Consider the following 25935-nt stretch of genomic DNA (forward strand, 5'->3'; position numbering starts at 1 on the left):
CAAACCAGAAACCTGAACCTCACAAGCAAGCTGATAATTATAATCCTTAAAGGCAGTTAACTGCTTTCCTAAATAAGAGCATCAGGTGCTAAGTGTGACCAACTAAGATGACACCCACATCCCCATCTGTACCACTTTCCCACAGTAGGACTTGGGTATGACTTTCTGAACTTTATTTTGTTCTCTGACCCTCAATATTTATAACCTAGAGAAGAAAAGAACTTCCCAGTGACCCAGCACCCGCGTGGTAGAGCTAAATAAAGAATCCAAGCTGCTTGACTTATATAGTTCTTCAGTTCCCTGGGACTCAACAAAGAAAAGAGATATTCACCATCTATTTTAGTGTCTGTGCTAAGTCGCTTCAGCCGCGTCTGACTCTTTGTGACCCCATGGACTGTAGACCACCAGGCTCCTCTGTCCATGAGATTCTGCAGGCAAGAATACTGGAGTGGGCTGCCATTTCCTTCTCCAATTTTAGTGTCTAGTTAACATCAATTTTCTGTTCTATTTAAACAGTTTATTTTCATAGATCGTATTTCTAGCTGTTCATGATTCCTTATACAATTAAAATGGCAGACACCTTCTATTCATACAGTTTCTGATGATTATTCTAAGTACAGCAAGACAAATCACACATTTAGAGCAACTAAAGATGTCCACTGATCTTTTTTAAAAATTGTGATCATCATTTTGAATACAGAAGAGATGGGGTAAGGGAAAGACTCTTACAGGTTGTATTAATAAATCAGCAACTACCAAAAGGTGTGAGAAATAACAAAAGATGACCTGTCACTTTACCAGCAAAAACAATTTCCATCTAGATTATATCATCTAGAAAATCAAACACATTTTGGTCGAGCAGCTTACCAGCTTCAGGATTCTGTGCCTTCAGAACACGTAACACTAACCTGACGACAGGATTCCCATGTCCAGTAGGAGCTGCCAGACCCCTATGGCCATAGATCTGCACTGGACGAAAGGGCAGTGCTCCAGAAGCCAGTCTACCAGTTCTGACCCAACGCAGCTTCTCCTAGACAAAAGCAAACCATCCACAGTAAGACATGGTTGCCACCCATTTGCCAAAAAAAAAAATTAATTTAATACCATCCCTTTCATGTTCTTTTTAGACAAGCAACTCAAGAATAAATGACATGTACTTCTTATTCATGTTTCAGATTTTACCTCAAATATCACTTCCTTACAGAAGCTTAGAATCATATCCTCTTATACTTTTTCTTTGCATCCCCTAACATTTACCAATTATACATCTTTCCAAATGAATAATACCTACTTTCTTCCCTTGAGAATAATTTTCAGGAGAACAGGGACTATGTGTATGTAACTCATGACTAAACCCCAACATTAGGACAGTCCAGGAACACAGCAAATTCTCTGAATACATACATTGGAATAAACGAAGGAATACATTTAGCAGTCCTTTACTGAAAGACAATGTTTCTGCCTCGATAAGTGGCGATCAACTTTGGTGCAACCATTTACACATTTTTATCTCGTCTCTTTGAGAACAAGATAATTCCAAGATTAGACCAAGTTACACCACAGTGAGGGGTATAATGTTTTGTTTTCTACTCTTCAAACAGAGATTAAACCTAATATTTGTCTCAAAGAACAATAAATTTGACTGTTAATATAGTCTGTGAAGAAAGCTGAGCACCGAAGAATTGATGCTTTTGACCTGCGGTGTTGGAGAAGACTCTTGAGAGTCCCTTGGACTGCAAGGAGATCCAACCAGTCCATTCTGAAGGAGATCAGCCCTGGGATTTCTTTGGAAGGAATGATGCTGAAGCTGAAACTCCAGTACTTTGGCCACCTCATGCGAAGAGTTGACTCATTGGAAAAGACTGTGATGCTGGGAGGGATTGGGGGCAGGAGGAGAAGGGGACGACAGAGGATGAGATGGCTGGATGGCATCACTGACTCAACGGACAAGAGTCTGAGTGAACTCCAGGAGTTGGTGATGGACAGGGAGGCCTGGCGTGCTGCGGTTCATGGGGTTGCAGAGAGTCGGACACGACTGAGCGACTGAACTGACTGACTGACTGATAGTCTAAGCAATCCACCAAGCAGCCTGGATCATAAACCCACAAACCTGGATGATGGATTCTGCTAACCACCTGAAGAAATACTTTCTATAATCCATCTTAAAATACACAGCTGTATTCAAAGAATGCCCTAATCTGGGTATTACAAGCAGTATTTTCATGCCTACCTTTGCATCTTTATCAGCCTCAGATGAAAAACCAAATAAAGAAAACTTTCTGAAATAAGGTTAATTATGCAGAAATTTCATTGAAACCTACTCTCCCATATGAAAAAAGTCACATCAAAATGTTTTTTTAAATACCTGCATCACGAAAATGACTATCTTTCTCCTATATTTTTTATTTAAGGACCAAAAAAATGCCAACATTTATTTGCATTTCTAGAACAAAAAAATATTGCCTATCTTTTATGACTGGCATAATCACAAATACCTAGAAATCACTCAGTAACCAACAGAATGAAGAAATGCCATGAGATATTTTATTTTCTTGGATGATGGAAAAATAAAGTATAAACATTTCTGCTGAGATATCTGAACAACTATTCTAGCTTTAGTTAAAATATCACTTTCTTGGGTAAAGATTTGAAAGTTACTCTGAGATCATTAAGGCAATTCTAAGTTGTACCAACTGTACAAATCCAGTTGCAGGTTAGCAGTAAGACAAAAGAAAGAGTAACAGTCAAATAAATGGATTTTTTTAAAACAATACAAGAAAACAGATTGCAACAAAACAGGCAATTAGATCAAACTGTCAATATTAACTTCTAATTCCATAGGACACTTTCATTAGTAAATCCTCAAAGTGTTAATTCCTCAACACCTCTATCAATTAGCCAGCATCTTTGGGCTTGTAAAGCACTTTTATCATCTTAATCCTCATTCTCCGAACAATGAGAATATGGCTCCTCATATGGCTCCTCAGCCTGTTCTGTCTGACACCACCTGGAAAGTGGCAGGATACAACAAAACATTTACTAAACAAACTAAACTTTCAAACTGCAAACGGTGACTAGACAGACGCACTGGCTTGTTTCCTCACAGGTGATCAGGAAGACGTTTCCCAGAGCAGGGCTTCCTATGACTGTGTTGAGTGGGAGTCATCTGGGAGACCTTGTTAACATGAGGATTCTGGTGCAGTGTGGCTGGGTACAGCCTCAGAGCCCTCATGTCTAATGGGCTGCCAGGTGGGACCCGGGACCCAGCCCTACCTTCTCAACCGGAAAGACTTGCTCTGTGTCGGAGGCGGGGAGGAGAGCGTGGTGGACAGGACTGAGTCGATTTGCTCAAACACGGTATAGCCATGACTGCTGTCATGTGTAGGTATTAATAATCAAGCTCCTGCTCTCAGAGTAAGCTACTGTTGCAGTTGTGCACAATCTCTTTCTACCCCCACCTGCAATTTATCATATTGTGTTTCGAATTGCTTTCGAAAATCCATTTGCACCAGGGAAAATATCACTGGGATAAAGACAGACACTATCACTAATACCACCAATTCACCAGCTCTGGAGATACTGAAGGACAGGGAAGGCTGATGTGCTGCCGTCCACAGGGCCGCAAAGAGTCGCACCCGACTTGGCAACTGAACAACAATACAAAATGAGGTGAGTGGCCACTGCAGTTAACCAACAACCTCCTTGACTTGTGGACCAGGTCAGCAACAATCCACTTTAAATCCCTGAATCGACAGGACTTCGAGGAGGGTGGTGGAGAAATCAGAGATGCATGGAAGGGAGGAGTGTGAACACCCACGGCAGTTCTTACTCCCCACCTATCTTCAGTCTTGTACTGAATCCAGAAGTTGTTCTGAGTACACAGAGACCTCACCAATGCTGCAATGCTAGATAGGAACATTATGATATGGAGGTGATGGCTCCAAGGTCAATGTGATTGCCACAGCAAATAAGAACTTTACTAATCTCTGAGGGCGAATACTTGGTTTTTCTTGGCCTCCTTCTGTCTCCAGTTACAGTTTTAGTCATCAGTTCATAGCAGTACAGGCAGACTCTCATCTCATTCAATGGGACAGTGGTATTTAGAGACTTACATGAAGGCTCAAAAAAAGTAGTATGATTTTTCCTATACTACCAAATGAATGGAAAACATCAAAACTGTGCAAGTAATTCTCATGTGGTACTCTGCCTCAATTTACCACCAGACAAATGAAAATGACTCAGCCTCAGTTCAGTTCAGTTGCTCAGTTGTGTCCGACTCTTTGCGACCCCATGAATCGCAGCACGCCAGGCCTCCCTGTCCATCATCAACTCCCAGAGTTCACTCAGACTCATGTCCATTGAGTCAGTGATGCCATCCAGCCATCTCATCCTCTGTCGTCCCCTTCTCCTCCTGCCCCCAATCCCTCCCAGCATCAGAGTCTTTTCCAATGAGTCAACTCTTCACATGAGGTGGCAAAAGTACTGGAGTTTCAGCTTCAGCATCATTCCTTCCAAAGAAATCCCAGGGCTGATCTCCTTCAGAATGGACTGGTTGGATCTCCTTGCAGTCCAAGGGACTCTCAAGAGTCTTCTCCAACACCACAGGTCAAATGCATCAATTCTTCGGCGCTCAGCTTTCTTCACAGTCCAACTCTCACATTCATACATGACCACTGGAAAAACCATAGCCTTGACTAGACAGACCTTTGTTGGCAAAGTAATGTCTCTGCTTTTCAATATGCTATCTAGGTTGGTCATAACTTTCCTTCCAAGGAGTAAGCATCTTTTAATTTCATGGCTGCAGTCACCATCTGTAGTGATTTTGGAGCCCAGAAAAATAAAGTCTGACACTGTTTCCACTGTTTCCCCATCTATTTGCCATGAAGTGATGGGACCGGATGCCATCATCTTTGTTTTCTGAATGTTGAGCTTTAAGCCAACTTTTTCACTCTCCACTTTCACTTTCATCAAGAGGCTTTTGAGTTCCTCTTCACTTTCTGCCATAAGGGTGGTATCATCTGCATATCTAAGGTTATTGATGTTTCTCCCGGCAATCTTGATTCCAGCTTGTGCTTCTTCCAGCCCAGCATTTCTCATGATGTACTCTGCATAGAAGTTAAATAAGCAGGGTGACAATATACAGCCTTGACGTACTCCTTTTCCTATTTGGAACCAGTCTTGTTGTTCCATGTCCAGTTTTAACTGTTGCTTCCTGACCTGCATACAGGTTTCTCAAGAGGCAGGTCAGGTGGTCTGGTATTCCCATCTCTTTCAGAATTTTCCACAGTTTATTGTGATCCACACAGTCAAAGGCTTTGGCATAGTCAATAAAGCAGAAATAGATGTTTTTCTGGAACTCTCTTGCTTTTTCAATGATCCAGCGGATGTTGGCAATTTGATGTTATCGTATTAGCACTTTGTCTCTAAACCCAGAGCATTAATCAGTCCTTAGACTTTCGCCACATTCTACTCTCAATAAACACAAAGTGTGCTCTTGCTTGGATGGGTGGTTCTTTTCCATGAACCTGATTAATGTACATCTTCCAATTCTTTCTCAGTCTATATCCAATCAGGAACAAAACTGAGAGCAAGGACCAGTCCTATAGACAGCCTTATGCAGGAGCGAAAATGAATCCTATGAGTCTGCTCACAACTAGGCCCCAAGACTGACATAAGCAGACCTCGTTTTATTGCACTTTACTTTGCTGTCCTTTACAGATATTATGTTACAAACTGAAGGCTTGTGGCAAGCTAAATATAGCAAGGCTATCAGTGCCATTTTTGCAACGGGATTTGCTCACTTTGTGTCTCTGTTTTTGGTACTTCTCACAACATTTCAAACCCTCCACTAACAAAAAGATGATGACTTGCTGAAGACTCAGATGATGGTTAGCAAGTTTTAGCAATAAAGTATCTTTTAAATTAAGGGACGAATATTATTTTTAGACATAATGCAATTGTACACTTAATAGACTACAGTATAACAACTGTTACATGCCCTGGGAAACACAGTAGTCCATGTGACCCATTTTACTGTGCTCCTCATTGCCCTGGGGTAGTCTGGAACCAAACCCACAGTACCTCTGAGGTATGCTTGTGCAGGCAGTTTTAGTTTTTAAGAAAAAAAAATTAGACTTGTCTACAGTTGATACTATCATCTATTAAAGAAACAAAAAAGAGAGAGAGAGATTTTACATGAAGTAGAGAAGGCACTGGTGACCCACTCCAGTACTCTTGCCTGGAAACTCCCATGGACGGAGGAGCCTGGCGGGCTGAAGTCCATGGGGTCGCTAAGAGTCGGACACGACTGAGCAACTTCACTTTCACTTCTCACTTTCATGCAGTGGAGAAGGAAATGGCAACCCACTCCAGTGTTCTTGCCTGGAGAATCCCAGGGACGGGGGAGCCTGGTGGGCTGCCGTCTCTGGGGTCGCACAGAGTCGGACACGACTGACATGACTTAGCAGCAGCAGCAGCAATGCAACTATACTCACAGCTCCTATCCCAGCCACATGTTGCAACCACTTGACCTGGGCCCTAAGCTAGTAATTTTCAGACTTAGGGGCTTGAATTCGTTATGGGAGGAAGTGGGTGGAGTGATCCGGGAGCTTTTTAAAGAGATTCACAATTCTATATACACAAAAACACTGTTTCTCAACAGAATAAATCATGTCTAACCTATGTGGAAGGTGTCAAAACCTACATAAATACTAGTAAGATTAATTAAACATGGGATTTTAAAGTGTTAATTCATTGTAGTTCTCTCATCTCCACTATGTAGTTGCTCAGTGGTGCCTAAGATTACAGATCCTGCCAAGTTTTTTATTAGAAACAAGTTGTCGGCCTAGGACAGTTACTGATAGGGATGGGACATGAAGACATCATCTGGGGTGTGAAAACCTCCTAGATCTTGCTGTAGATAGCAGACACATAGGTATGTGTCATAATTAAAAATTCATCCATCAGTACCCTTAGATTTGTGCATTTTACTGTATGTAAACTATGCCTCAATAGAAAATGGGGGGTCTTCTTACTCAAACAGGTTAGGAAGCACTCTCCCCCCAAATCTAGGCCATGATGAAATTTTTCCCATCTGTGGCAAGTGGAAAAAAAAGAAAATACCATAAGGAGATGGTGATAAAGCTAAACTTAGTTAACTCAAAGAAACGTCTTTATTCTGAGAACCTTTCCTACTTTTTTTTGGCATCATTTGTTCTGAGTGTTCTTTCCTGTTCTTCATGGTATTGTAATCTCATCTCTGCAAGAACAAATAATGATAATAAACGATAGTGGTTCTTTCTCTGTTTATTTTTGTAGTTTTAGTATTGTTTGCTGTGGCTTAATACCTTTACTTGGAAAAATATTCATAAAAAGCTGGTCATTCACTTTTGTTATTTCTTTAAATCGCTCCATGAAATGAAGACATGTGCCCTGAACTTTCTCCGTGACCATCTTCTTGGTCCAGATGTACTTTAAGCTGACCATATGCCCATCCGTTTACTCTAACACCTCCACCCTTATTCACCTGCCAAGGCAAAGAAGTGCCATCCCTATGCCCACCTGGCCCTCCCCAACCCCGAAGCTCCTGAAGGGGCAGCTCACTCCCCCCTGGAGAGTCAGAGTAGTGGCGCTCTCCCCCAGAGACCTCCAAAGGATCCTCACAGAGCTCTGATGGAGGGGACCTGTATTTACAGAAGGCCCAGCACAGCACACACCCAATAAAAACATTATATAACATCACATCTTTGAGGAAGCAGAGCAGACTCTCAGGAGCCCATGCACACCTGCAGCTGAGCATTCCTCACCTGATCTTCAGACCAGGAGTCCAGCTGTCCAACACTCAGCTCGTTTAATTAAGAGAGAAGTCACCACCAATCTCCCAAGCAGACACTTCAAACCCAGCAACCCTCCTACTCCTCATAATAGCCCATCTCTCTGTGATCAAGGTTATGACTTTAACACGTTTTCAGTTTTTTTTTTTTTTTCTCAAGGAGAATTTCTGACAAGGTGTTAGGAAACTGTGTTACCTATAAAACCCCTTGAGGTTCGCTCTGTCCTTTATCAGGTCAGCTGCCTGAACGATGATAATATTCCGCAATGCTCTTCCTGCACAAGAAGAATTCTCCCCATAAATCTACATAGAAAAGACAAAAGATTCACTGAGAATTCAGAACAACAATGTGACAATTTGTGAGCTGCCAATGACACACTATACAGAAAAATTACGGCCAAGTCCCTAAGCTTAAAACACTTATATCTTACATACATAGCTAAGATAATAGCTACGTAAGTACCTATTCTATTTATTTTTGCTGTTGGACCATTTAAGCTATTAGGCTATAACAACTACTTTCCAAATGCTAAACTGCTTTAACTGTAAATAATTTCCTTTTACAAAAAATTTCCAGGGCAAAATACCTGTTTTTTTTCTTTATATACAATGTGTCTATCAATACAGCAAACTGAAGAACATTTTTATATGAATTCTCCCATATTGATAATACAAACATATAAACATGTTGGAAGATGGGAAAATTAAATTTTTTCCTATCTAGTGAGCATCTCGCACCATGATATAATTTGATACCAGGCTGCTGTCTGCTTTGCTTTTAAGCTTCACTCAACTGCAAAGTTCATAGTTAATTCCAAGCATCCTGGGTTCATCTACTTCATGATTGCATCTAGCAGATAAAAATTTCACATAACTTCTTCTTTTAATCTTCTGATTTGCCTGTATGCATCTCTGAATCTTGGAGGATGAAGGAGGGTATCCCTTAGATCTGGAGAAGGCTATGTCCCACTTTATAAACTACCTCCTTTCTCTGTAACCGGCTGCTTCATCCACAGGGCAATGTTGCCTCACAAAGGAAATGAAATGAACTCTCTTCCTAAGTAAAGGCTCATGAAAATGAAGATATATTGAGGGTGCATGCTTACATCTGTTCACTTGTTTCTTGCTGAACTCTTTTTGCACCCACAAAGTTTTGACAGAATATTTTTATCTTTTCCCAAGGCAAACAATTGATAATATATTGACTATAACTTAATCCCGAACACTCCAATCCCATCCTTATACTCCCTTAATTTTATCCTTAATACTATCACCTCCTAAACACAACCTAATGAGAAGATGAGAAGGACAGGAAGTGATTTTATTTTTAACATGCTAGACCCATTAAAAAAAAATACTTAAGCCAGCCAACTACTACCTGACTAATCCTGACCCTGAGTCATTCAAAAACACGGAGCAGCGGTCAGCCCCACTCTAGATGCTGGGGATGCAGTGGTGGACAAGACCAAAGGTTCTGTCCTCACAGAGCTCACAGTCTCCTTTCTTTCTAAAATACACAACCCTGTCAGCCGAGTTTTTAACAACACAATGAAGGCAGCCCCACCTTGTCTCGGTAAGTATCCAGGGACCTTCTACTATTAGATACCTATAAATAATCCCCCTTTTCACAAAGTTTTCAGAGTAAAACATCCCTTATTTTTTAAATACAGCATTTCTATCATTCAGCAAATAGAAAATATTTCTATTATATACGAACTCTACCATATTCATAACACATTCATGTAAAGGACTTGGAAAGTGGGGGAAGTTTTTTTCCCTTATTTAGTGAACATCTTTCTACATGACAGTTATCAGAACAGTCCAAACACCTTTGGCCATGTCATTCCACGTGAAGGAGACGGCGTGATCAGGAGCAAAGGGCAGACTTCTAACTAGCAAGTACTACACTGGGATTTGTGAACTATTGTTTCCGAGATGCTGTAAGGCAGAAAAGAATCATACCTGGGATGGAGTATGTTCGAGGTATGGATTGGAAATTCTTCTTGATAGAGTCTATTTGGAAGGAAAGAAAAGGGAAAAATTAGAACCAGTTTTGTGGTACGACTGTACCATTAAGACACAATACATGCAACCGTGGGAAGTCCAGGAATTGTCCAAGCCAAAAAACGTCAATGGCCACAGAGGGTTAACATCTTTATTCTCATTCAAGGTAAATATCTGGTCAACATTCACTCCAATGGGACAGGATATGCTATCGGAATGGCTTCCACGGCTTTAAAAACTGCAACAGAACAACGGGTGTTTGTGTCTGTGTTGCTTTATTCTCAACATGATTTTGATACCACTTCGCCTTTCCCTTCCATTTTCCCTTTCATCGGTCTAATTCCAGCTCTCATCCGTGCACCCCTGGACTGCTGTTTCAGCCTCTCAATGGATTTCCCCAGGCTCCCATCATACCCTCTCAGGCCATCCTGCAAACCTCAGGTGAACAAAAGTCCCTGTGTAGCCCCCTCAACTGAGGGTGGGTCTCTCCTTGCTTACAGGAGTCAGTGAAAAACCCCTGCCTGCCCTTCTGGGCCCACCAGAGTTGGCCTCCAGAAGATTTCTAGTATTTTCCCTCTACCTCCCCACATGGCTTCTGTGATTCAACATAAAATCCACTTATCAGAAGAACCTACAACACATACCTGCCTCTGCTCATACCCTTCTCCACATCAGAAAGCCCTCACCTTCCCTGACATGGCCCTGAACCCCAGTGAAGCCCAGGTCTGTGCAGTCACCTGCTGGGTGAGGCTCCGTCCCCCTCCACTGGGATCTGTCCCTCTGTGGAGCTCCTTGTTTCTGACTATTTCTGGGGCAGCTCCAGGGTGCTCTGCCTTACTGGCTGGCCTTCCACACGTGCATTTGCCCAACTAATCCATAAGCTCCTTGAGGGAGAGCTGGCAGCTTATCCGTCTTTGCTTTCACAGGCTTTAGCACACAGCTGTGCACCAAAGTGTTGAACTTTTCTATTATTGCAGATTATTTATATCTCTGTATCAACTGAGTATTTGCTGAATGATTTGAATTGTAGGAGCTAATTTTTCCTACCTAACAATCCACTAAGCGGCCCCATCACCCACATGTATTTAAGCACAATAGAAAACTATTATGTTTTCCTGTTGCGGTTTAGGAAAAAGAACAGAGAAATGAACATTTACTGAGCTCCCAACCCTATGTTTAAAAGTTCTTTACACTTCTATTCTGAAGCTTGCTATCTTTTGAGATCCCATAGTTTTTTGTCTGCCTCCTCCACTTCTTAGACTCACTTACAGAACATTCCCTGCCACTCAGGGCCTTCCAGCCTCTGAAACTTCTACCAGACTTGATGGCAGAATTTCCCTCTGGCCCACTCCACACAGCTCCCATATTACTTATCTTCTAATTAAACCGAAATAAATATATGGACTCTGTATCCAGAAACGTCAGTTGGTACTCTGCCAAAGACTTGCAATGGCTCCCCACCCCCACCCTAGAAATTGTTTCAGGCAGTTCAGTGCAGTGGCTCAGTCATGTCCGACTCTCTGCGACCCCATGGACTGCAGCCCGCCAGGCTTCCCTGTCCATCACCAGTTCCTGGAGCTTGCGCAAACTCATGTCCATCGAGTGGGTGCTGCCAAACAATCCAGAAATTGTTTAAGGTAGGCCATTTTTAATTTTTTTACAAATAATTTTATTTATTTACTTATTTTTGGCTGTGCTGGTTCTTGACTGTTGCGAGGGTTTTTCTCTAGTTGCAGCGAGCGGGGGCTACTGTGTAGTTGTGTGCCCGGGTTTCTCATTTCAGTGGCTTTTCCTGCTGCAGAACAGAAGCTCTAGGGTGTGCACGGTTCAGTAGCTGCGGCTCCCGGGCTCTAGAGCACAGGCTCAATAGCTGTGGCGCACAGGCGTAGATGCTTCGGGGTATATGGGACCTTCCCGCACAACCAGGGATCAAACCTGTGTCTTCTGCATTAGTAAGTGGATTCTTTACCACTGAACCACTCAGGGAAGCCCCAGACAGGCCATTTTTAATTATCATGTATTAAAATAAAATATCCACTCCCCCCTTCTGGTCTAGTCTATACACATTCCCAACTGGCCCTTCCTAGGCCTTTTGACATCTGAGCCTAGGCATTTGTACTCACTCACTGAAATACTGAACAGTGTGAAATTTGCAGCTACACCAGATTTATAATTTGAAGATGAATCATCATAATAAGTGATTTTTCCCCCTAAACAGCCTTTTAAAAGTCAATATGGCAGGCCATAACTGACAATCTTTATTACTCATCTAATTGCCTAAATCAGCTCAGAAAAGCAACTACGTCACATGATCTAGTTAAAAAGAAGGCTTCCAGGTAGAAACAAGCTCTGAAGACTTAGGTGGGGGCACTTCCACAAAAGAAAGCAAACGGCTTCCTTTCTCTCTGCTGCCAGCCCCAATCTGGCTGTCTTGACACTAGTGTTATACTTGCACAATTCCATTTCACAGAAACTTCCCCTGTGGGTGGCTTGTTACAAAAGATTGGTAAGGTGAGCCAATAAAGCCATGGGATCCTTCCATGCCGACTAGACAACAGTGTTAGATGAGCTCCCAGCCCACAGGGAATCGATCAGGAACTGCCTTTGACGGCACACAATGCCTAGATTTGTTGTCAGAAAAGCCTCAGGAGCCTGCTCTCGACTCATCCCCAGGGAGCTGTGTTTCCTAAATGTTCCAGACAGCAGCTCTCAAACAGTACAAGAAAGGACTGATTTGTTCAGCTGAAAATAACTACCATAAGCCTGTACTTTTTTTTTTTTTGAGACCACTTTATGACTAAAAATTGCAAGTGCCAAAGACATATTAAAAAAGAACATGGAGGAACTGACCATCCATCAGCCCATTTTTTCACAGACCTTGTGAAAGGACTGTCATGGAGTTTTACTGGGAGAATGCCATGGGCCAACTTACAGGAGTCTGAGAATCACTGCTCTAAAGCCCCTCACGAACTTTCCCTCCCAGCCGTTCCCTGAAAGAGCAGCACAAGAAACACTGACAATGCACTGACAATGCGCCTTCTCCACTCAACCTTCTTTCCATGATACCCAATACTCAGCTGTTCTCATTCCACCCTGGACTCCCTCAGTTTTGTTTCTCCTCTCAGCATTTCTGAGCCTCATCTCACCACTCCTGTGGCGACTGGCTTTCCTTACGCTCCTTATGAAGCACCTATTGAGCTCCTATTCTGGCAACATGGGAGCTCCAGAAACAGACATGTGAACAAGATACCATCCTCTAATTTAGACATCAATTTACTGAAAGACACAGGATCTAAAGAACACTTTAAACCCATAAGAGGTCTCTTTCTTCTTCCCAATTTCCCGTCAATTTTCTCTGTAATCTTGGGTGGCTGGTCCAATTGATGAAGGGTCCTCTTCTCAGTGGTTCTCACCATGATATCTCAAATAGAATGCCCAGATGAGATGATTCTTTTCTCCCCTTTATCTCCAATTTCCTAGAATTACTTAAGGTAGATGCAATGAGTCTTTTACACAGGACTTTATACAGACCATAGAGACAAGACTAGTAACAATACAAATGAAATTAGACTTTAATTCAAATTTCTTCTCCTTTCCAATTTAATGAACCATAAAAAATGATTCCCTAAATGATTCCATGCAAATCCCATATTTTAGACATGTGTTAGAAAATTGCAACCCTTTACTATTCATAAATGAACTTCCAGGGGAAAAGAAATGGCATAACTCAGAAGGATAACTGGAAAGCAATCATGTATTATTTCTATTTTTTTCTAAGTTAAGTGCCCACTAAAGTTAAACTAGAATAGTCTGTGAGGCTGGGTCTAAATTAAACATTTTAGCAACACTGGACTTAACGCACATTTTTTAATCAGCTCTTAAAGGACATGTCTTAATGTCTTAATGTTCTTCTTGGATTGAATTAAAAAACTTAGGCTACAAGGGGAGAGAGAAATGAAAAGAAAAAGACTGAATCACTTCAATCACCACAGAAGTATGACCTGATCTATTACAAACAGGAACCAACAAGAACTACCCAATGTGTTGATAAATTAAGACTTCAGCTCACACACAACTTCTGTCATCTTCAGCCACTGTCCTCTACCCATTCTGGCTGACAAAGTAGAAATGAAGATGTTAAAACGGGTAAGTATACTTAGAAGTCAAAAGTTCCATAAGCAACTAGAGGACGCATGAGTTAGGAGACTAGGGACTACAATAACAGAGGCTGTGCAGTAGAGTTCCAAGACCTGGGGTGGGGGTCCTTTTAAGTCCCAGCATACCTGTGCATCTCAAGCAAAGCTTGATTCAGGTAAAAAGGACAGAACCCCACCCAGCCAGGATGCTGGCTTAAGAAGGACAAGGCCATCACAAGTTCAGCATAATGCAAACTGGAAACACGAGCCAAGTACTGATATGGAAGTGCAGGGCAGGGCACCCCAACTCTATCTGCAGATTCTGGTCCCAATTCAGGCCCAACCATCCCTCAGGGCTCCAAGGGTCATGCTCCCAAAGTCAGTCACATCCACAAAGGCCATTTGTAAAGTATCTTCTCCATACACCCTGGCCAAACCAAAGTCAATGATGTTCTCAAAATTAGATTTTTCCACTGCCTTGTGATATAATAAGAAAACAGACTGAGAGGGAAGGTGGCAGAAATGCTTACTGAGTACTGCCTTTGTGCTTAAGCCCTTTCCCACGCTAGGAACTGCACCCATCTGTTCATACATCTATAGACAAGAGCCCTGAGGGTCAGAGAAATTAGGGAATTCACTTGAGGTCCCAGAGCTGGAAAGTTATACAGCCAGGGCTGGAAGAAAATTTTGACTGATTCCAAAGTCACCACTCTACTGTAACATGCCGCAGGTTACTAAATAATAAATGCGTTTGTACTGTGTGCTAGAGATTGTACTGATTATTTTACATGCAACATTCTGCTTAACTTTGGAAAAACTATGAGGTATTATTAATCTCATTTTGTAGATGGTAAAGCTAGACTTGAAGAGCTTAAGAAGTTCACCCAAGTTCATGCAAGTCAAGCCTGTCTGTAGCTATTTCCCCATACATTTATAATGCAGAATATGCCAATTTAAGAATCACGTGACAAGCAAGCACATGTGACTGCATGAAGATGTCACAGACAGTTGTCTCTGCTAGATCCAGAGGCACTTAACCCTGGATGTAAATTAGAGCCATCAGGGAACCTGAAGAAATAATCAGGAGGTCAGGTCCACAGAATTAGAGCCTATAGGAGTGCAGCCTGAATGGGTTTTTTTCCAAGCTCCTCAGGGTAGCTTGAATGCACTCTGGTTTGAGAAAAACTAAAAAAAACCAGTGGTTGAACTCGGTGATATGCAGCTCTCATCACCCACCTCCACTATTAAGCTAGGTGCACTCCTCAGCCATCTTCCGCCTCACATGCCCACCGGAGATCTAGACACAGCAGAGGTGCAGGCCATCCAAACAGCAGCCCTGGGGTCTGTGTCTGAGCTTCTGACTCTGGTTCATGTAGAACAAAGAGTCAGTGTTGCAGTAAATCGCACCCTGCACCTGTTCTCGTGGCGTGTGTTTTCTACCCGCCCCATCCCAAACATAGCCCTAAGCCAAGGAGCCTCACGTCTGCGGAGCGGCGTCCTACCCACACACCTGCTGGAAGGACAGCCCCCTTTTAATGGCATCTGTAGCATCAGACTTCATTTACATTTCCCACTATGGAAGGATTCTCTTCTAGTATAAACATGTTTGCCCCACTTAAAAGCCAAAGGAGAAAATTAAAGTGGGGCTTAGGAATACTTATAAATATTTCACAATCTTGCCTGCCTAGGGAGATAAATCAGCAGGAACCAGCAGCTTCTGGGAAAATATATACAATAGGTATCATGGAAACAAACCCCAAAATGTCATCAACTTGATTCTTTTCATTCCTTGGGAAAGTATCTTTCTTTTCATTGTGTGTACAAACAACAGCATAACTGCTACAGGGTGGCTTCCTTGGTTAATACAGTCACTGAAAAGCCTTTACAATTTAGGAAGCAGGTCACTGAAGATTTGGGGTCAGCAGTTAAATTGGCAGCTTACTTATCCCCACTTGTCACTGAATTCCCTACCTGCAGTAACATCAACCCCCCCAGTCACACCTGGACTCCAAAATGAACTCCTTTCTCAGCAGCCAATGTGAAGAAGCTCCCACCTGCCCTATCTAGGACTTGAGCACAAAACAATGGAAGTATTATTATACCAGCAGGATAAATACCCAGGAGTCCAAACTGATCTAAATCCCTGAATAAACAAACGTGGGGCAGAGGGCACAGTGGGGAAACAGCTCTTCCTTCCAGAATTCTTTCAATTACTAAATGCAACGAGAAGAGGCAAAGAATACCACAATTAGGCAAAGAACACAGTGCTAAATGTTGCAGGCAAGATTCATCAATGGGTGCCAAAATGAGAGAACAAAAGTACGACTGAGATATAGGACAGCTGCATAGTGTCAAAGTGTTTCCCCACAAGCTATTAAGGAATAGAGGAAAGAATAGTAACTTTTCAGCGGAGCTTAGCAGATCCTTCTTAACTAAGTGATAAAAGTTATCACCAATCATGAGACTTGACATCACTTGCCTGCTATTAATAATATGATACCCTGAGAAAGACACTTTCGGGGTATTTTTTGTCAAAATGCATCCCATAATTTAATGAGAAACCATCACGCAACTCCAAGCTGAGGGATATTCTTCAATATAACTAGCTCGTACTCCGCAAAAATTGTCAAGGTAAGGAAAGACCAGGAAAAACAGAGCATCTATCCTGGATTGGAGGAGAACAAAGGAAACTGACAAGGAAAGACAATCGGATCCTGAGTGCCAGCCTGGACACGGATAAGGACCTCAGCAGGTCAGCTGGCACGAAGTGAATGAGGTCTATATTTGAGCTACTTGAGTGTCAATGCTGGTATTGACAAGTGCACTGTGGTTACATAAAATGTTAACATTTGGGGAAGCTGGGTAATGGTTATAAGGCTTCGTCTGTAGTATTTATACATTTAAGTCTGAAATTATTCCAAAGTGAAATAAAAAATGTTTAAGTAATAGCCTCCTTCCTCCCCACAAACAAAGCCTCAAAAACCATTCAAATATTATTTAAAATACAGCCTCTATTTCTGTACTAAAAGTTGCTCTCTCCATAACATCATCATCCTGGGCTGCCCAGAATGACTGCCAAAAGAATGACTCTCCTTGCCCCTTGACCATTCTGGCCTCTAGCATCTTCACACAGATCGGATTAGCGTCCCTAAAATGTCTCCTTACATACTACTTCGTTATTAAAAGTAAAGTTGATTTTAAAACATTTATGCTCTTTATGCACTCACAGACAATATCCTAAGACTTTACCCAAGTGGCCAGTCTCTCAATGTCTACATAATCCTGGCTGCATGTCTCTTCTGCAAACTCCCCACTCTAGCCAGACAGCTGGTCCAATTTTCACTCTGCCAACAGTGTGCAATCTCACCTCCATGACCAAGCCCTTGCCACGACCTCTGACCTCTGTATATCTTTTTATTTCCACATTCTGCCCTTCCTTCAATCCACACAAACGCTGTGTAAAGCTCACCCAAGCCTTGAGCCTCCTGTGACCAATCTCTTTCACTAAACACTCTCAGTATTTGTCACTGATGTGTCTCCTGGCTCCATCTGCATATGTAGCTCATCTCTCCTCAACCAGCCTTGTAGACCCCCAGAGGGACTTCCACCTTCTGTCAATCTAGGACCTTCTACAGAGCACAGCAGAGGCCGGACAGCCAGTGGTGACTCCCTCCCACTGCCATATAACCTGGTGACCCAGACTCCCAGGCCAAAGAATAAGGCAGGATATCACTCCCTCAAAACCTATGAAACCCACCACCATCTCTGCCATCCTTCCCAGCTTGCTTTCTCAAGTTGCTCAACTCTGTTGTAAGTGGTCGCATATGAAACACACACACACAAACACACACACATACATGAAACATACAAACATATACAGAGCATATTTTTAAACACCGAATAATAAATGTGCTTGCTTTAAAACAAAGATCCAAATGATTCTGAAAAAAAAATAAATAAATAAAACAAAGATCCACTTGAATGCCAATTATTTCTTTGCTGTGGAAAAGACTTCAATCAGTTACTTTGTGTGGAGTCTTCAAAAGGTAATTTTTTTCACTTTTCCTTTCCTATACTACTGCCAAGTCAAAAATGTGCAAAAGAAACACACCTTGGAGTAGCCATCTTCTCTTTGTTAGCTCTGGAAATAAGTCAGTCTCTTTAATGTTCCTTGTTAATTCGTACAAAAGTTTTTGAAAGCTGCAAAAAGCAACACAGGTGACGATGTACAGTCCTCTGGCAGAAGGAAGACTTAGACACTAGATCGAGTTTTTATTTTTCAATTACTCACCCAAGCCATACAGAGCACCTCAGAAATACAGTAGCAGACAGGACACCGGGAGGTCTCCAGACCATTCCGCAGCCTTCATCTTAGTGATGTGAGGCAGGAGGGATCAGGGGCCACAGTCCAAACCCAGCTGCCGGGCTCGGTTCATGGCGTTACCGGAACACAGCTGTGTCCCACGTTTATATCCGGCCTCTGGCCATTTTCCCAACAAAAATATTTTTTACCTGGCCTTCTACAGGAAAAGTTTACCAATCCTGGTCTAAATTATCAAATTTTACAGAGTAGGAGGAGCTCTGTAATCTCCCTAGCAATATATTCCAGTAACCAGTTATCAGTAAGCCTTTTTTTCATTTTGAACCAAATAATCTTTTGCTGCCATTTAAGATTATTTCCTTCAAAATTGTTTAAGACACATTTCCACCTTCACTGACATATTACATGAACACAAGAAATAGGTCAAAACAATTATTGGCTCCCAAGACGAAAACAAACAAAAGCAATTAGTTTCACTAACTACTTTTAACTAGGAATTACTAATCTATATGGTAATACAGAATACGCCTTGTTTCAAACATTTGAATCTTGCACACAGTATCCTCTATGCTTGGAATCCCTTTCTTCTCATCTAAGTTTCCATACAGTTTATGCTGTTTCCATACAGTTTATAGTTGTCTGAGGAGGCTTTATAAAGAGCTGAGAAAGGAAGAGAAGTGAAAGGCAAAGGAGAAAAGGAAAGATATAAGCATCTGAATGCAGAGTTCCAAAGAATAACAAGGAGAGACAAGAAAGCCTTCCTAAGTGAACAATGCCAAGAAATAGAGGAAAACAATAGAATGGGAAAGATTAGAGATCTCTTCAAGAAAATTAGCGATACCAAGGGAACATTTCATGCAAAGACAGGCACAATAAAGGACAGAAACAGTATGGACCTAACAGAGGCAGAAGATACTAAGAAGAGGTGGCAAGAATACACAGAAGAACTATACAAAAAAGATCTTAATGACCCAGATAACCACAACTGTGTGATCACTCATCTAGAGCCAGACATTTTTGAGCGCAAAGTCAAGGGGGCCATAGGAAGCATCACTAGGAACAAAGCTAGTGGAGCTTTCACTAGCTTATGGAATTCCAGCTGAGCTATTTCAAATCCTAAAAGAGGATGCTGTGAAAGTGCGGTACTCAATATGTCAGCAAATTTGGAAAGCTCAGCAGTGGCCACAGGACTGGAAAAGGTCAGTTTTCATTCCAATACCAAAGAAAGGCAGTGCCAAGGAATGTTCAAACTACTGCACAATTGCACTCTTTTCACACGCTAACAAAGTAAGGCTCAAAATTCTCCAGGCTAGGCTTCAACAGTACATGAACAGAGAACTATCAGATTCAAGCTGGATTTAGAAAAGGCAGAGGAACCAGAGATCAAATTGCCAACATCCACTGGACCACAGAAAAAGCAAGAGAGTTCCAGAAAAACATCTGCTTCATTGATTATGCTAAAGTCTTTCACTGTGTGGATCACAACAAACGTGAAAAATTCTTCAAGAGATGGGAATACCAGACCACCTTACCTGCCTTCCAAGAAACCTGTATGCATGTTAAGAAGTAACAGAACCAGACATGGAACAACAGACTGGTTCCAAATTGGGAAAGGAGTACATCAAGGCTGCATACTGTCACCCTGCTTATTTAACTTATATGCAGGGTACATCAGGCAAAATGCCAGTCTGGATGAATCACAAGCTGGAATCAAGATTGCTGGGGAAAATATCAATAACCTCAGATATGTAGAAGACACCACCAAGAACTAAAGAGCTTCTTGAAGGTGAAAGAGGAGAGAGAAAAAGTTGGCTTAAAACTCAACATTCAAAAAACAAAGATCATGGCATCTGGTCCCATCACTTCATGGCAAATAGATGGGGAAACAAGGGAAACAGTGACAGACTTTATTTTCTTGGGCTTCAAAATCATCACAGATGATGACTGTAGCCATGAAATTAAAAGACACTTGCTCCTTGGAAGAAAAGCTATGATAACCCTAGACTGTATATTAAAAAACAAAGACATTACATTATCGATAAAGGTCTGTTTAGTCAAAGCTATGGGTTTTCCAGTAGTCATGTATGGAAAGAGTAGGATCATAAATAAGGCTGAACAATGAAAAATGGATATTTTGAACTATGGTGTTGGAGAAAACTCTTGAGAGTCCCTTGGACTGCAAGGAGATCAAACTAGTCAATCCTAAAGGAAATCAATCCTGAATATTCACTGGAAGGACTGATGCTGAAGCTCCAATACTTTGGCCACAAGCTAAGAGCCTGAAAAGAACCTGATGCTGGGAAAGATTGAAGGCAAGAGGAGAAGCGGATGACAGAGGACAAGTTGGTTGGATGGCATCACCGACTCAATGGACATGAGTTTGAGCAAACTCCAGGAGATGGTGAAGGACAGGGAAAGCATGGCGTGCTGCAGTCCATGGGGTCACAAAGAGTCAGACAGGACTGAGGGACTGAACAACAACAACAGTTTATGTTAAAACGTATTCACACGCTCAAATCCTCAATCCCTGCCCCATAAAAATTTCTTGGTTACTTCAAAGCACTTTAGGTTCCAGATACTTACATCTGGATTGTCCCTAATTCACTGTAAGAGTCTTAAAATAGAGTCTATGTTCCACTCATATTTATACACGTCCACAGTGTTTAAAATAATTCATTGCATACAACTAATTCTCATTAAATGTTTATAAACAAAGACACAAAAAAAATCTGGTCTTACTGCTTTAAATCTTTCCCCCTTTTGGAGTTTACGGCTCCTTCTTCTGTGGATTGCACCTTATTTTCCTAGGACGCTGCCTTGCCTGATGGTTAGGAGCAGAGCTCTGAATTCGCATTGCTTAGATTCAAAGCCCATCTGTACCACTTAAAAGTTCCACATTCATGGACAAATCATTTAACTTCTTTGTGCCTCTGTTTCCATCTCTTTAAATGGGTTGTTGTAAGGTTGTTGTAAGGATTAAATGGCTTAAAATAGTGGTTCTCAAATTGCTTGCATCAGAATCACCTTATTAAACCAGACTGCTAGGCTCCATTCTAGAGGTTTTGTCTGTCTTAGGTCTGGGGTGAGGTTCTGAATCTGCGTTTCTAACAGATTCCCAGAGGATGATGCTGATGGACTGACTAAACTCTGAGAACCACTGATTTAAAATATTAAAGAGTAATCTTTAAATAATCTTCAAGTAATAAGCGCTCAACAAGCATTCACTGTTTTTTTAAAGAGGGAAATTAATGTTTTGTTTTGTTTTCCCTGCACTGTGTGGCATGCGGGATTGAAACTGAACCCCTTGCAGTGGAAGCACTGGAAGTGAGAAGTCTTAATCCTGCGTCCCCAGGGAAGCCCCCGTAAGCATTCATTATTATTCTGGGGGCGCTCTGCAAACTTGATTATTATTATCATATATATGAATGTGGGTCTCCCTTTCCACAGTGTTAAACTTACCCAGGGACAGGACTGTATCCTTTTCATCCACAATTCCTAGGACATGACATAGTGCCTGTGACAAAGCAAGGCCCGTGCAGCTCTGAGAGAATTCTCTGCCTCTCGCCCAGGTCCCTCATGGTCAGAAGAGAAAATTTGTGGGGAGGGAAACTCTCTGCATTAATAGCAGGGCAATGACATAGATTCTCCACAATCTGGCAAATCATACTGACTGCGGTATGTATGTGTAAACTTTCAGAATCACACAAGGTCACTGTTCTGGCTCCCAGAAGGGACTTGAAGCAGCTGGGCACTCCACTGCCTCCTATCTCATGCAGTTCCAGATTGAAATATCATTCTCCTGATGGAGATAAGAACAGAGACATCTCATCTTGCCATTCACCACAAGGAGCAGGCCTGTGCCTTCCTCCGCGCCTGGTTCCGACTGCACACAGAACTGTGAGCTTTGTGGCCTTCACCTACTTCGCAAGCCCTCAAAGAGCTGGCACCGGAGTCCCACAGGCTTGTGAAACTTACTTCATCTGAGTCACACGTCCTCCTTCCTCTGGTTCACTTGTCTTCTTTACATCTGTTTGTGCTTAGTCGCTCAGTTGTGTCTGACTCTTTGTGACCCCATGGACTATAGTCCACCAGGCTCCTCTGTCCAGGGAATGAATTTCCCAGGCAAGAATACTGGAGTGGGTCACCATGGCCTACTCCAGGGGATCTTCCCGACCCAGGGATCAAACCCACGTATCCTGCATCCCCTGCATGGGCAGGCGGGTTCTTTACCACTGTGCCATCTGGGAAGCCCTCTTTACATCTGAGGGCTACTGAAAGCCCACTTTACAGCCACATCAGGGTCCATCACTTCCTCTCCTCTCCCAAAATGCTCTAACAGCCACACTACGGAATCGGAACTTGGTTCCAGTGACGACGCCCTTACCATCCCTATTCTGAGTGTGCTGACACAGCAGATTCCACCACGTGCAGGTTCAAAACACGGTCACTTGCTCTCCAGGTTCCCTGTGCATAACGAGCGGAGTCTAATGGGCCTTGCGCTGCATCAGCACTGACGAGTTTCCTGCCCTTACTCTTTCAATTCCCTGACGCTGATTTAGGTCTCCCTCTCCCTCCACTGCAGAGAAGGCAATGGCGACCCACTCCAGTACTCTTGCCTGGAAAATCCCATGGATGGAGGAGCCTGGTAGGCTGCAGTCCATAGGGTTGTGAAGAGTCAGACACGACTGAGCAACTTCACTTTCACTTTTCACTTTCATGCACTGGAGAAGGAAATGGCAACCCACTCTAGCGTTCTTGCCTGGAGAATCCCAGGGACAGAGGAGCCTGGTGGGCTGCCGTCTATGGGGTCGCACAGAGTTGGACACGACTGAAGCCACTTAGCAGCAGCAGCAGCAGCAGCAGCTCCCTCCATTGAATCCCCCCCTTTCTAGTCTTCCCGCCAAATTATTTCATCTAACCTGTCTGGACACCCTTTCCTCTCTCTAACAAATCATCAGAGTCTTTCCTCAAATGGTTTCCCTCTTCTCCCACAACGTTCAACTCCAACACAAAGGCCAGTGAGAGCCCCAGTGAACAGAACCGGTGATCCCTTCAGCCAGAAAGAGACACAGAGCACACACCCCACAGCTCACTCGGCAGGCCTGGAATTCAAGGAGAGCTAGTTCTCTAGTTTTCTTCTAGAAATCCCCCTTTCAGCACAAGAGGCATCAGCAACTTCCAATCAGTTCACTCGGCTCAGGAGGGAACCTTCTGGAAGGCTACTAAAACCACCTGGCAAGTATTTGTCTTCCTCGGGCCCCAGCTCAGCAGCTACTAATCCGCAGTTAACTAGCTCCTTCCTCCACATGGTCTGTGCGGCAGCGGCGGCAGCATCACCTGGGTGCTCCTGGGAGATGCAGAGTCTCAGGGGCCACCCAAGATGCCCCCAGTTAGATGAAGCTGAACGAGACCACCAGGTGAATCACATCAAGGTCAAGTCTGAAAAGCATTCATGCACACCACCTAGATACAAAATCCTGCTTCTGTTACAAGTGTTTTCAGACCAAGACATCAACAGTGAAAGTGAAAGTCACTCAGTCATGTCCAACTCTTTGAGCCTCATGAATTATACAGTCCATGGAATTCTCCTAGCCAGAATGCTGGAGTGGGTAGCCTTTCCATTCTCCAGGGGATCTTCCCAACCCAGGGATCAAACCCAGGTCTCCCACATTGCAGGAGGATTCTTTACCAGCTGAGCCACCAGGAAAGCCCAGACACTAGCAGAGGTCCTCCTAAAAAAAGGACTAAATGGTTAAAATGAGTTTTGAAGACATCACTTACTTTATTCTCCCTTCTTAAAGCTGAAAAGTGCCCCTAAGCAAATTAAAAATGTTCAAGAATTCCTGGAGAGCTTCCCTGGTGGCTCAGCGGTAAATGCCGCTCACCAGCCAATTCAGGAGACACAGGTTCAACTCCTGATCTGAAAAGATTCCACATATCACATAGCAACTAACTATGCATGCGCTCCAACTACTGAGCTCCTGTTTCAAGAGTCTGGGAGCCACAGCTACTGAAGCCTACATGCCCTGGAGCCTGTGCTCCGCAACATTAGAAGCCACAACGATGAGAAGCCCCAGTACAGTGACAAGTGGCCCCTGCTTGCCACAGCTAAACAAAAGCCCGCACAGCAATGAAGACCCAGCACAGCTAATAAAAACACATTAAAAAAGAAAAATTCCTGCAGTAAATAAATTCTGTTTAATACAACATTTTTCAAATACATCTGACCAAGGAATTTTTAAAATTTATCTGTTTTTAAGAACATGATGTAAAGGATTACTACTGTTTAATTCTAGCCTGTTTAATTCTAGCCTGAATTTCTAGAATTTCTTTCTTTCTCTTAACTTGGTGGATTGCTTACAATGCATACTGTAATATGGCCTTGTGCTTATTCAATAATAAAACTGTTTCCCTCTTTTCTACATTTTGTAAAAAAAAAAAAAAATTATCTGTTTTTATACATATGTGTTGCCATCTTAAAGCACATTTATTGGTGTTAACAGAAAATAGTAAATTGAGAAACCTGTCCTAGAGCCTAAGCACTTCCACTTAAAGTGCTGCAGTGACTTCTCCAAGCCTCTCCTGCTGGCCCGCTGACTTTTAAGTGCATCTATTAATCAAGGTCAGAAGTGATGTTGCTGCCTACTTTCTTGGCGGGGGAGGTCAAGCAGACAGCAGCCTTGGCCCCAAAGGTGGGACATTATAAGGCCAAGATGAACAAAAGAAAAAGGCCAAATACCAGAGCTACCTAACCATCTGATTAAAGCAGACTGTTACCATTGCAAACTTTCTGGACATATCTTGACTCCTCTCTTTACTATTTTTTCACGAAGAGGAAGACATTCAAAAACTGATTTACATGTGTTCTGCTATGTAAGATCCAAAAACAACTCCCATTTTTTGTGTTCACCCCTCTTCTTGAAGCATAATTACTGTGAGAGGTACCTCATAAGGGGTTCCATTTTTAGAACTTTCTCAATTTTTAGTTTTAATTAAATTCATTTTTTAAAACTTCATTTTAAACACCTACAACTAGACTCTTCATATCTGCATAAAATCAGGTAACAAACGATATCTTCTCTAACTTGACAGAGCTGAGATAGAGTCAATCACAACCCTAACTTTTTAAGAGGCCCCTTTAAAAGTATGTTAACACTGATCATCTGTTTCTAGACGAAAGTTAAAAAAGTGCCCCACATTCCAGAAGTAGGTGACTGCAGAGTTAACTGACATAACATATATGAATGACAAAGGAGGAGACGTTTTGTTAGGGTACTTGTTACTGCTTGAGAGGGTTTTACAATCCTTGGTTATCTAAAAACTCGACATGCTCTGTGACTCCTCGACCCACACCCCACTCCCCCTTTTAACAATCCAGGAACCCAGCAAAACGTTCTGAAGTCATTAAAAGTATTGCAAAGAACTTGTAATACAGTGAAGTATTTTGGTGAAACGTTTTTATAAAAAAGCAAGTAAAACTAAAGAGACATATAAGGTTAACAGTACTTAAAAAAAAACAGAAAAGAATATATCAAAATGCTAATAGTAATGGTCTTCGTGGGACTGGCTACTGGTAGATTTGTTCTTCTCTTTTCAAAATTTCAGTTTTTCTGTATTAAATATATTCCTTTTATAATAAAAAA

The 25935-nt window shown here is 42.3% G+C and overlaps 1 protein-coding gene across 3 annotated transcripts in view; it reads right to left on the reverse strand.

Annotated features, from left to right (window-relative positions):
- The window catches only part of RAPGEF5 (Rap guanine nucleotide exchange factor 5), a 256592-nt gene that overhangs the window by 181786 nt on the left and 48871 nt on the right, over positions 1-25935 (reverse strand). For all 3 annotated transcript variants that reach the window (XM_070787582.1, XM_070787581.1, XM_019958533.2), the window contains exons 2-4: positions 9794-9844; positions 8028-8134; positions 909-1030 (exon numbers count right to left, since the gene is read on the reverse strand). In XM_070787582.1, the coding sequence (XP_070643683.1) occupies positions 909-1030; positions 8028-8134; positions 9794-9844 (280 nt within the window). The remainder of the gene's footprint in view (positions 1-908; positions 1031-8027; positions 8135-9793; positions 9845-25935) is intronic.

The sequence above is a fragment of the Bos indicus genome, chromosome 4 (genome assembly GCF_029378745.1).
Source record: "Bos indicus isolate NIAB-ARS_2022 breed Sahiwal x Tharparkar chromosome 4, NIAB-ARS_B.indTharparkar_mat_pri_1.0, whole genome shotgun sequence".
NCBI lineage: Eukaryota > Metazoa > Chordata > Mammalia > Artiodactyla > Bovidae > Bos > Bos indicus.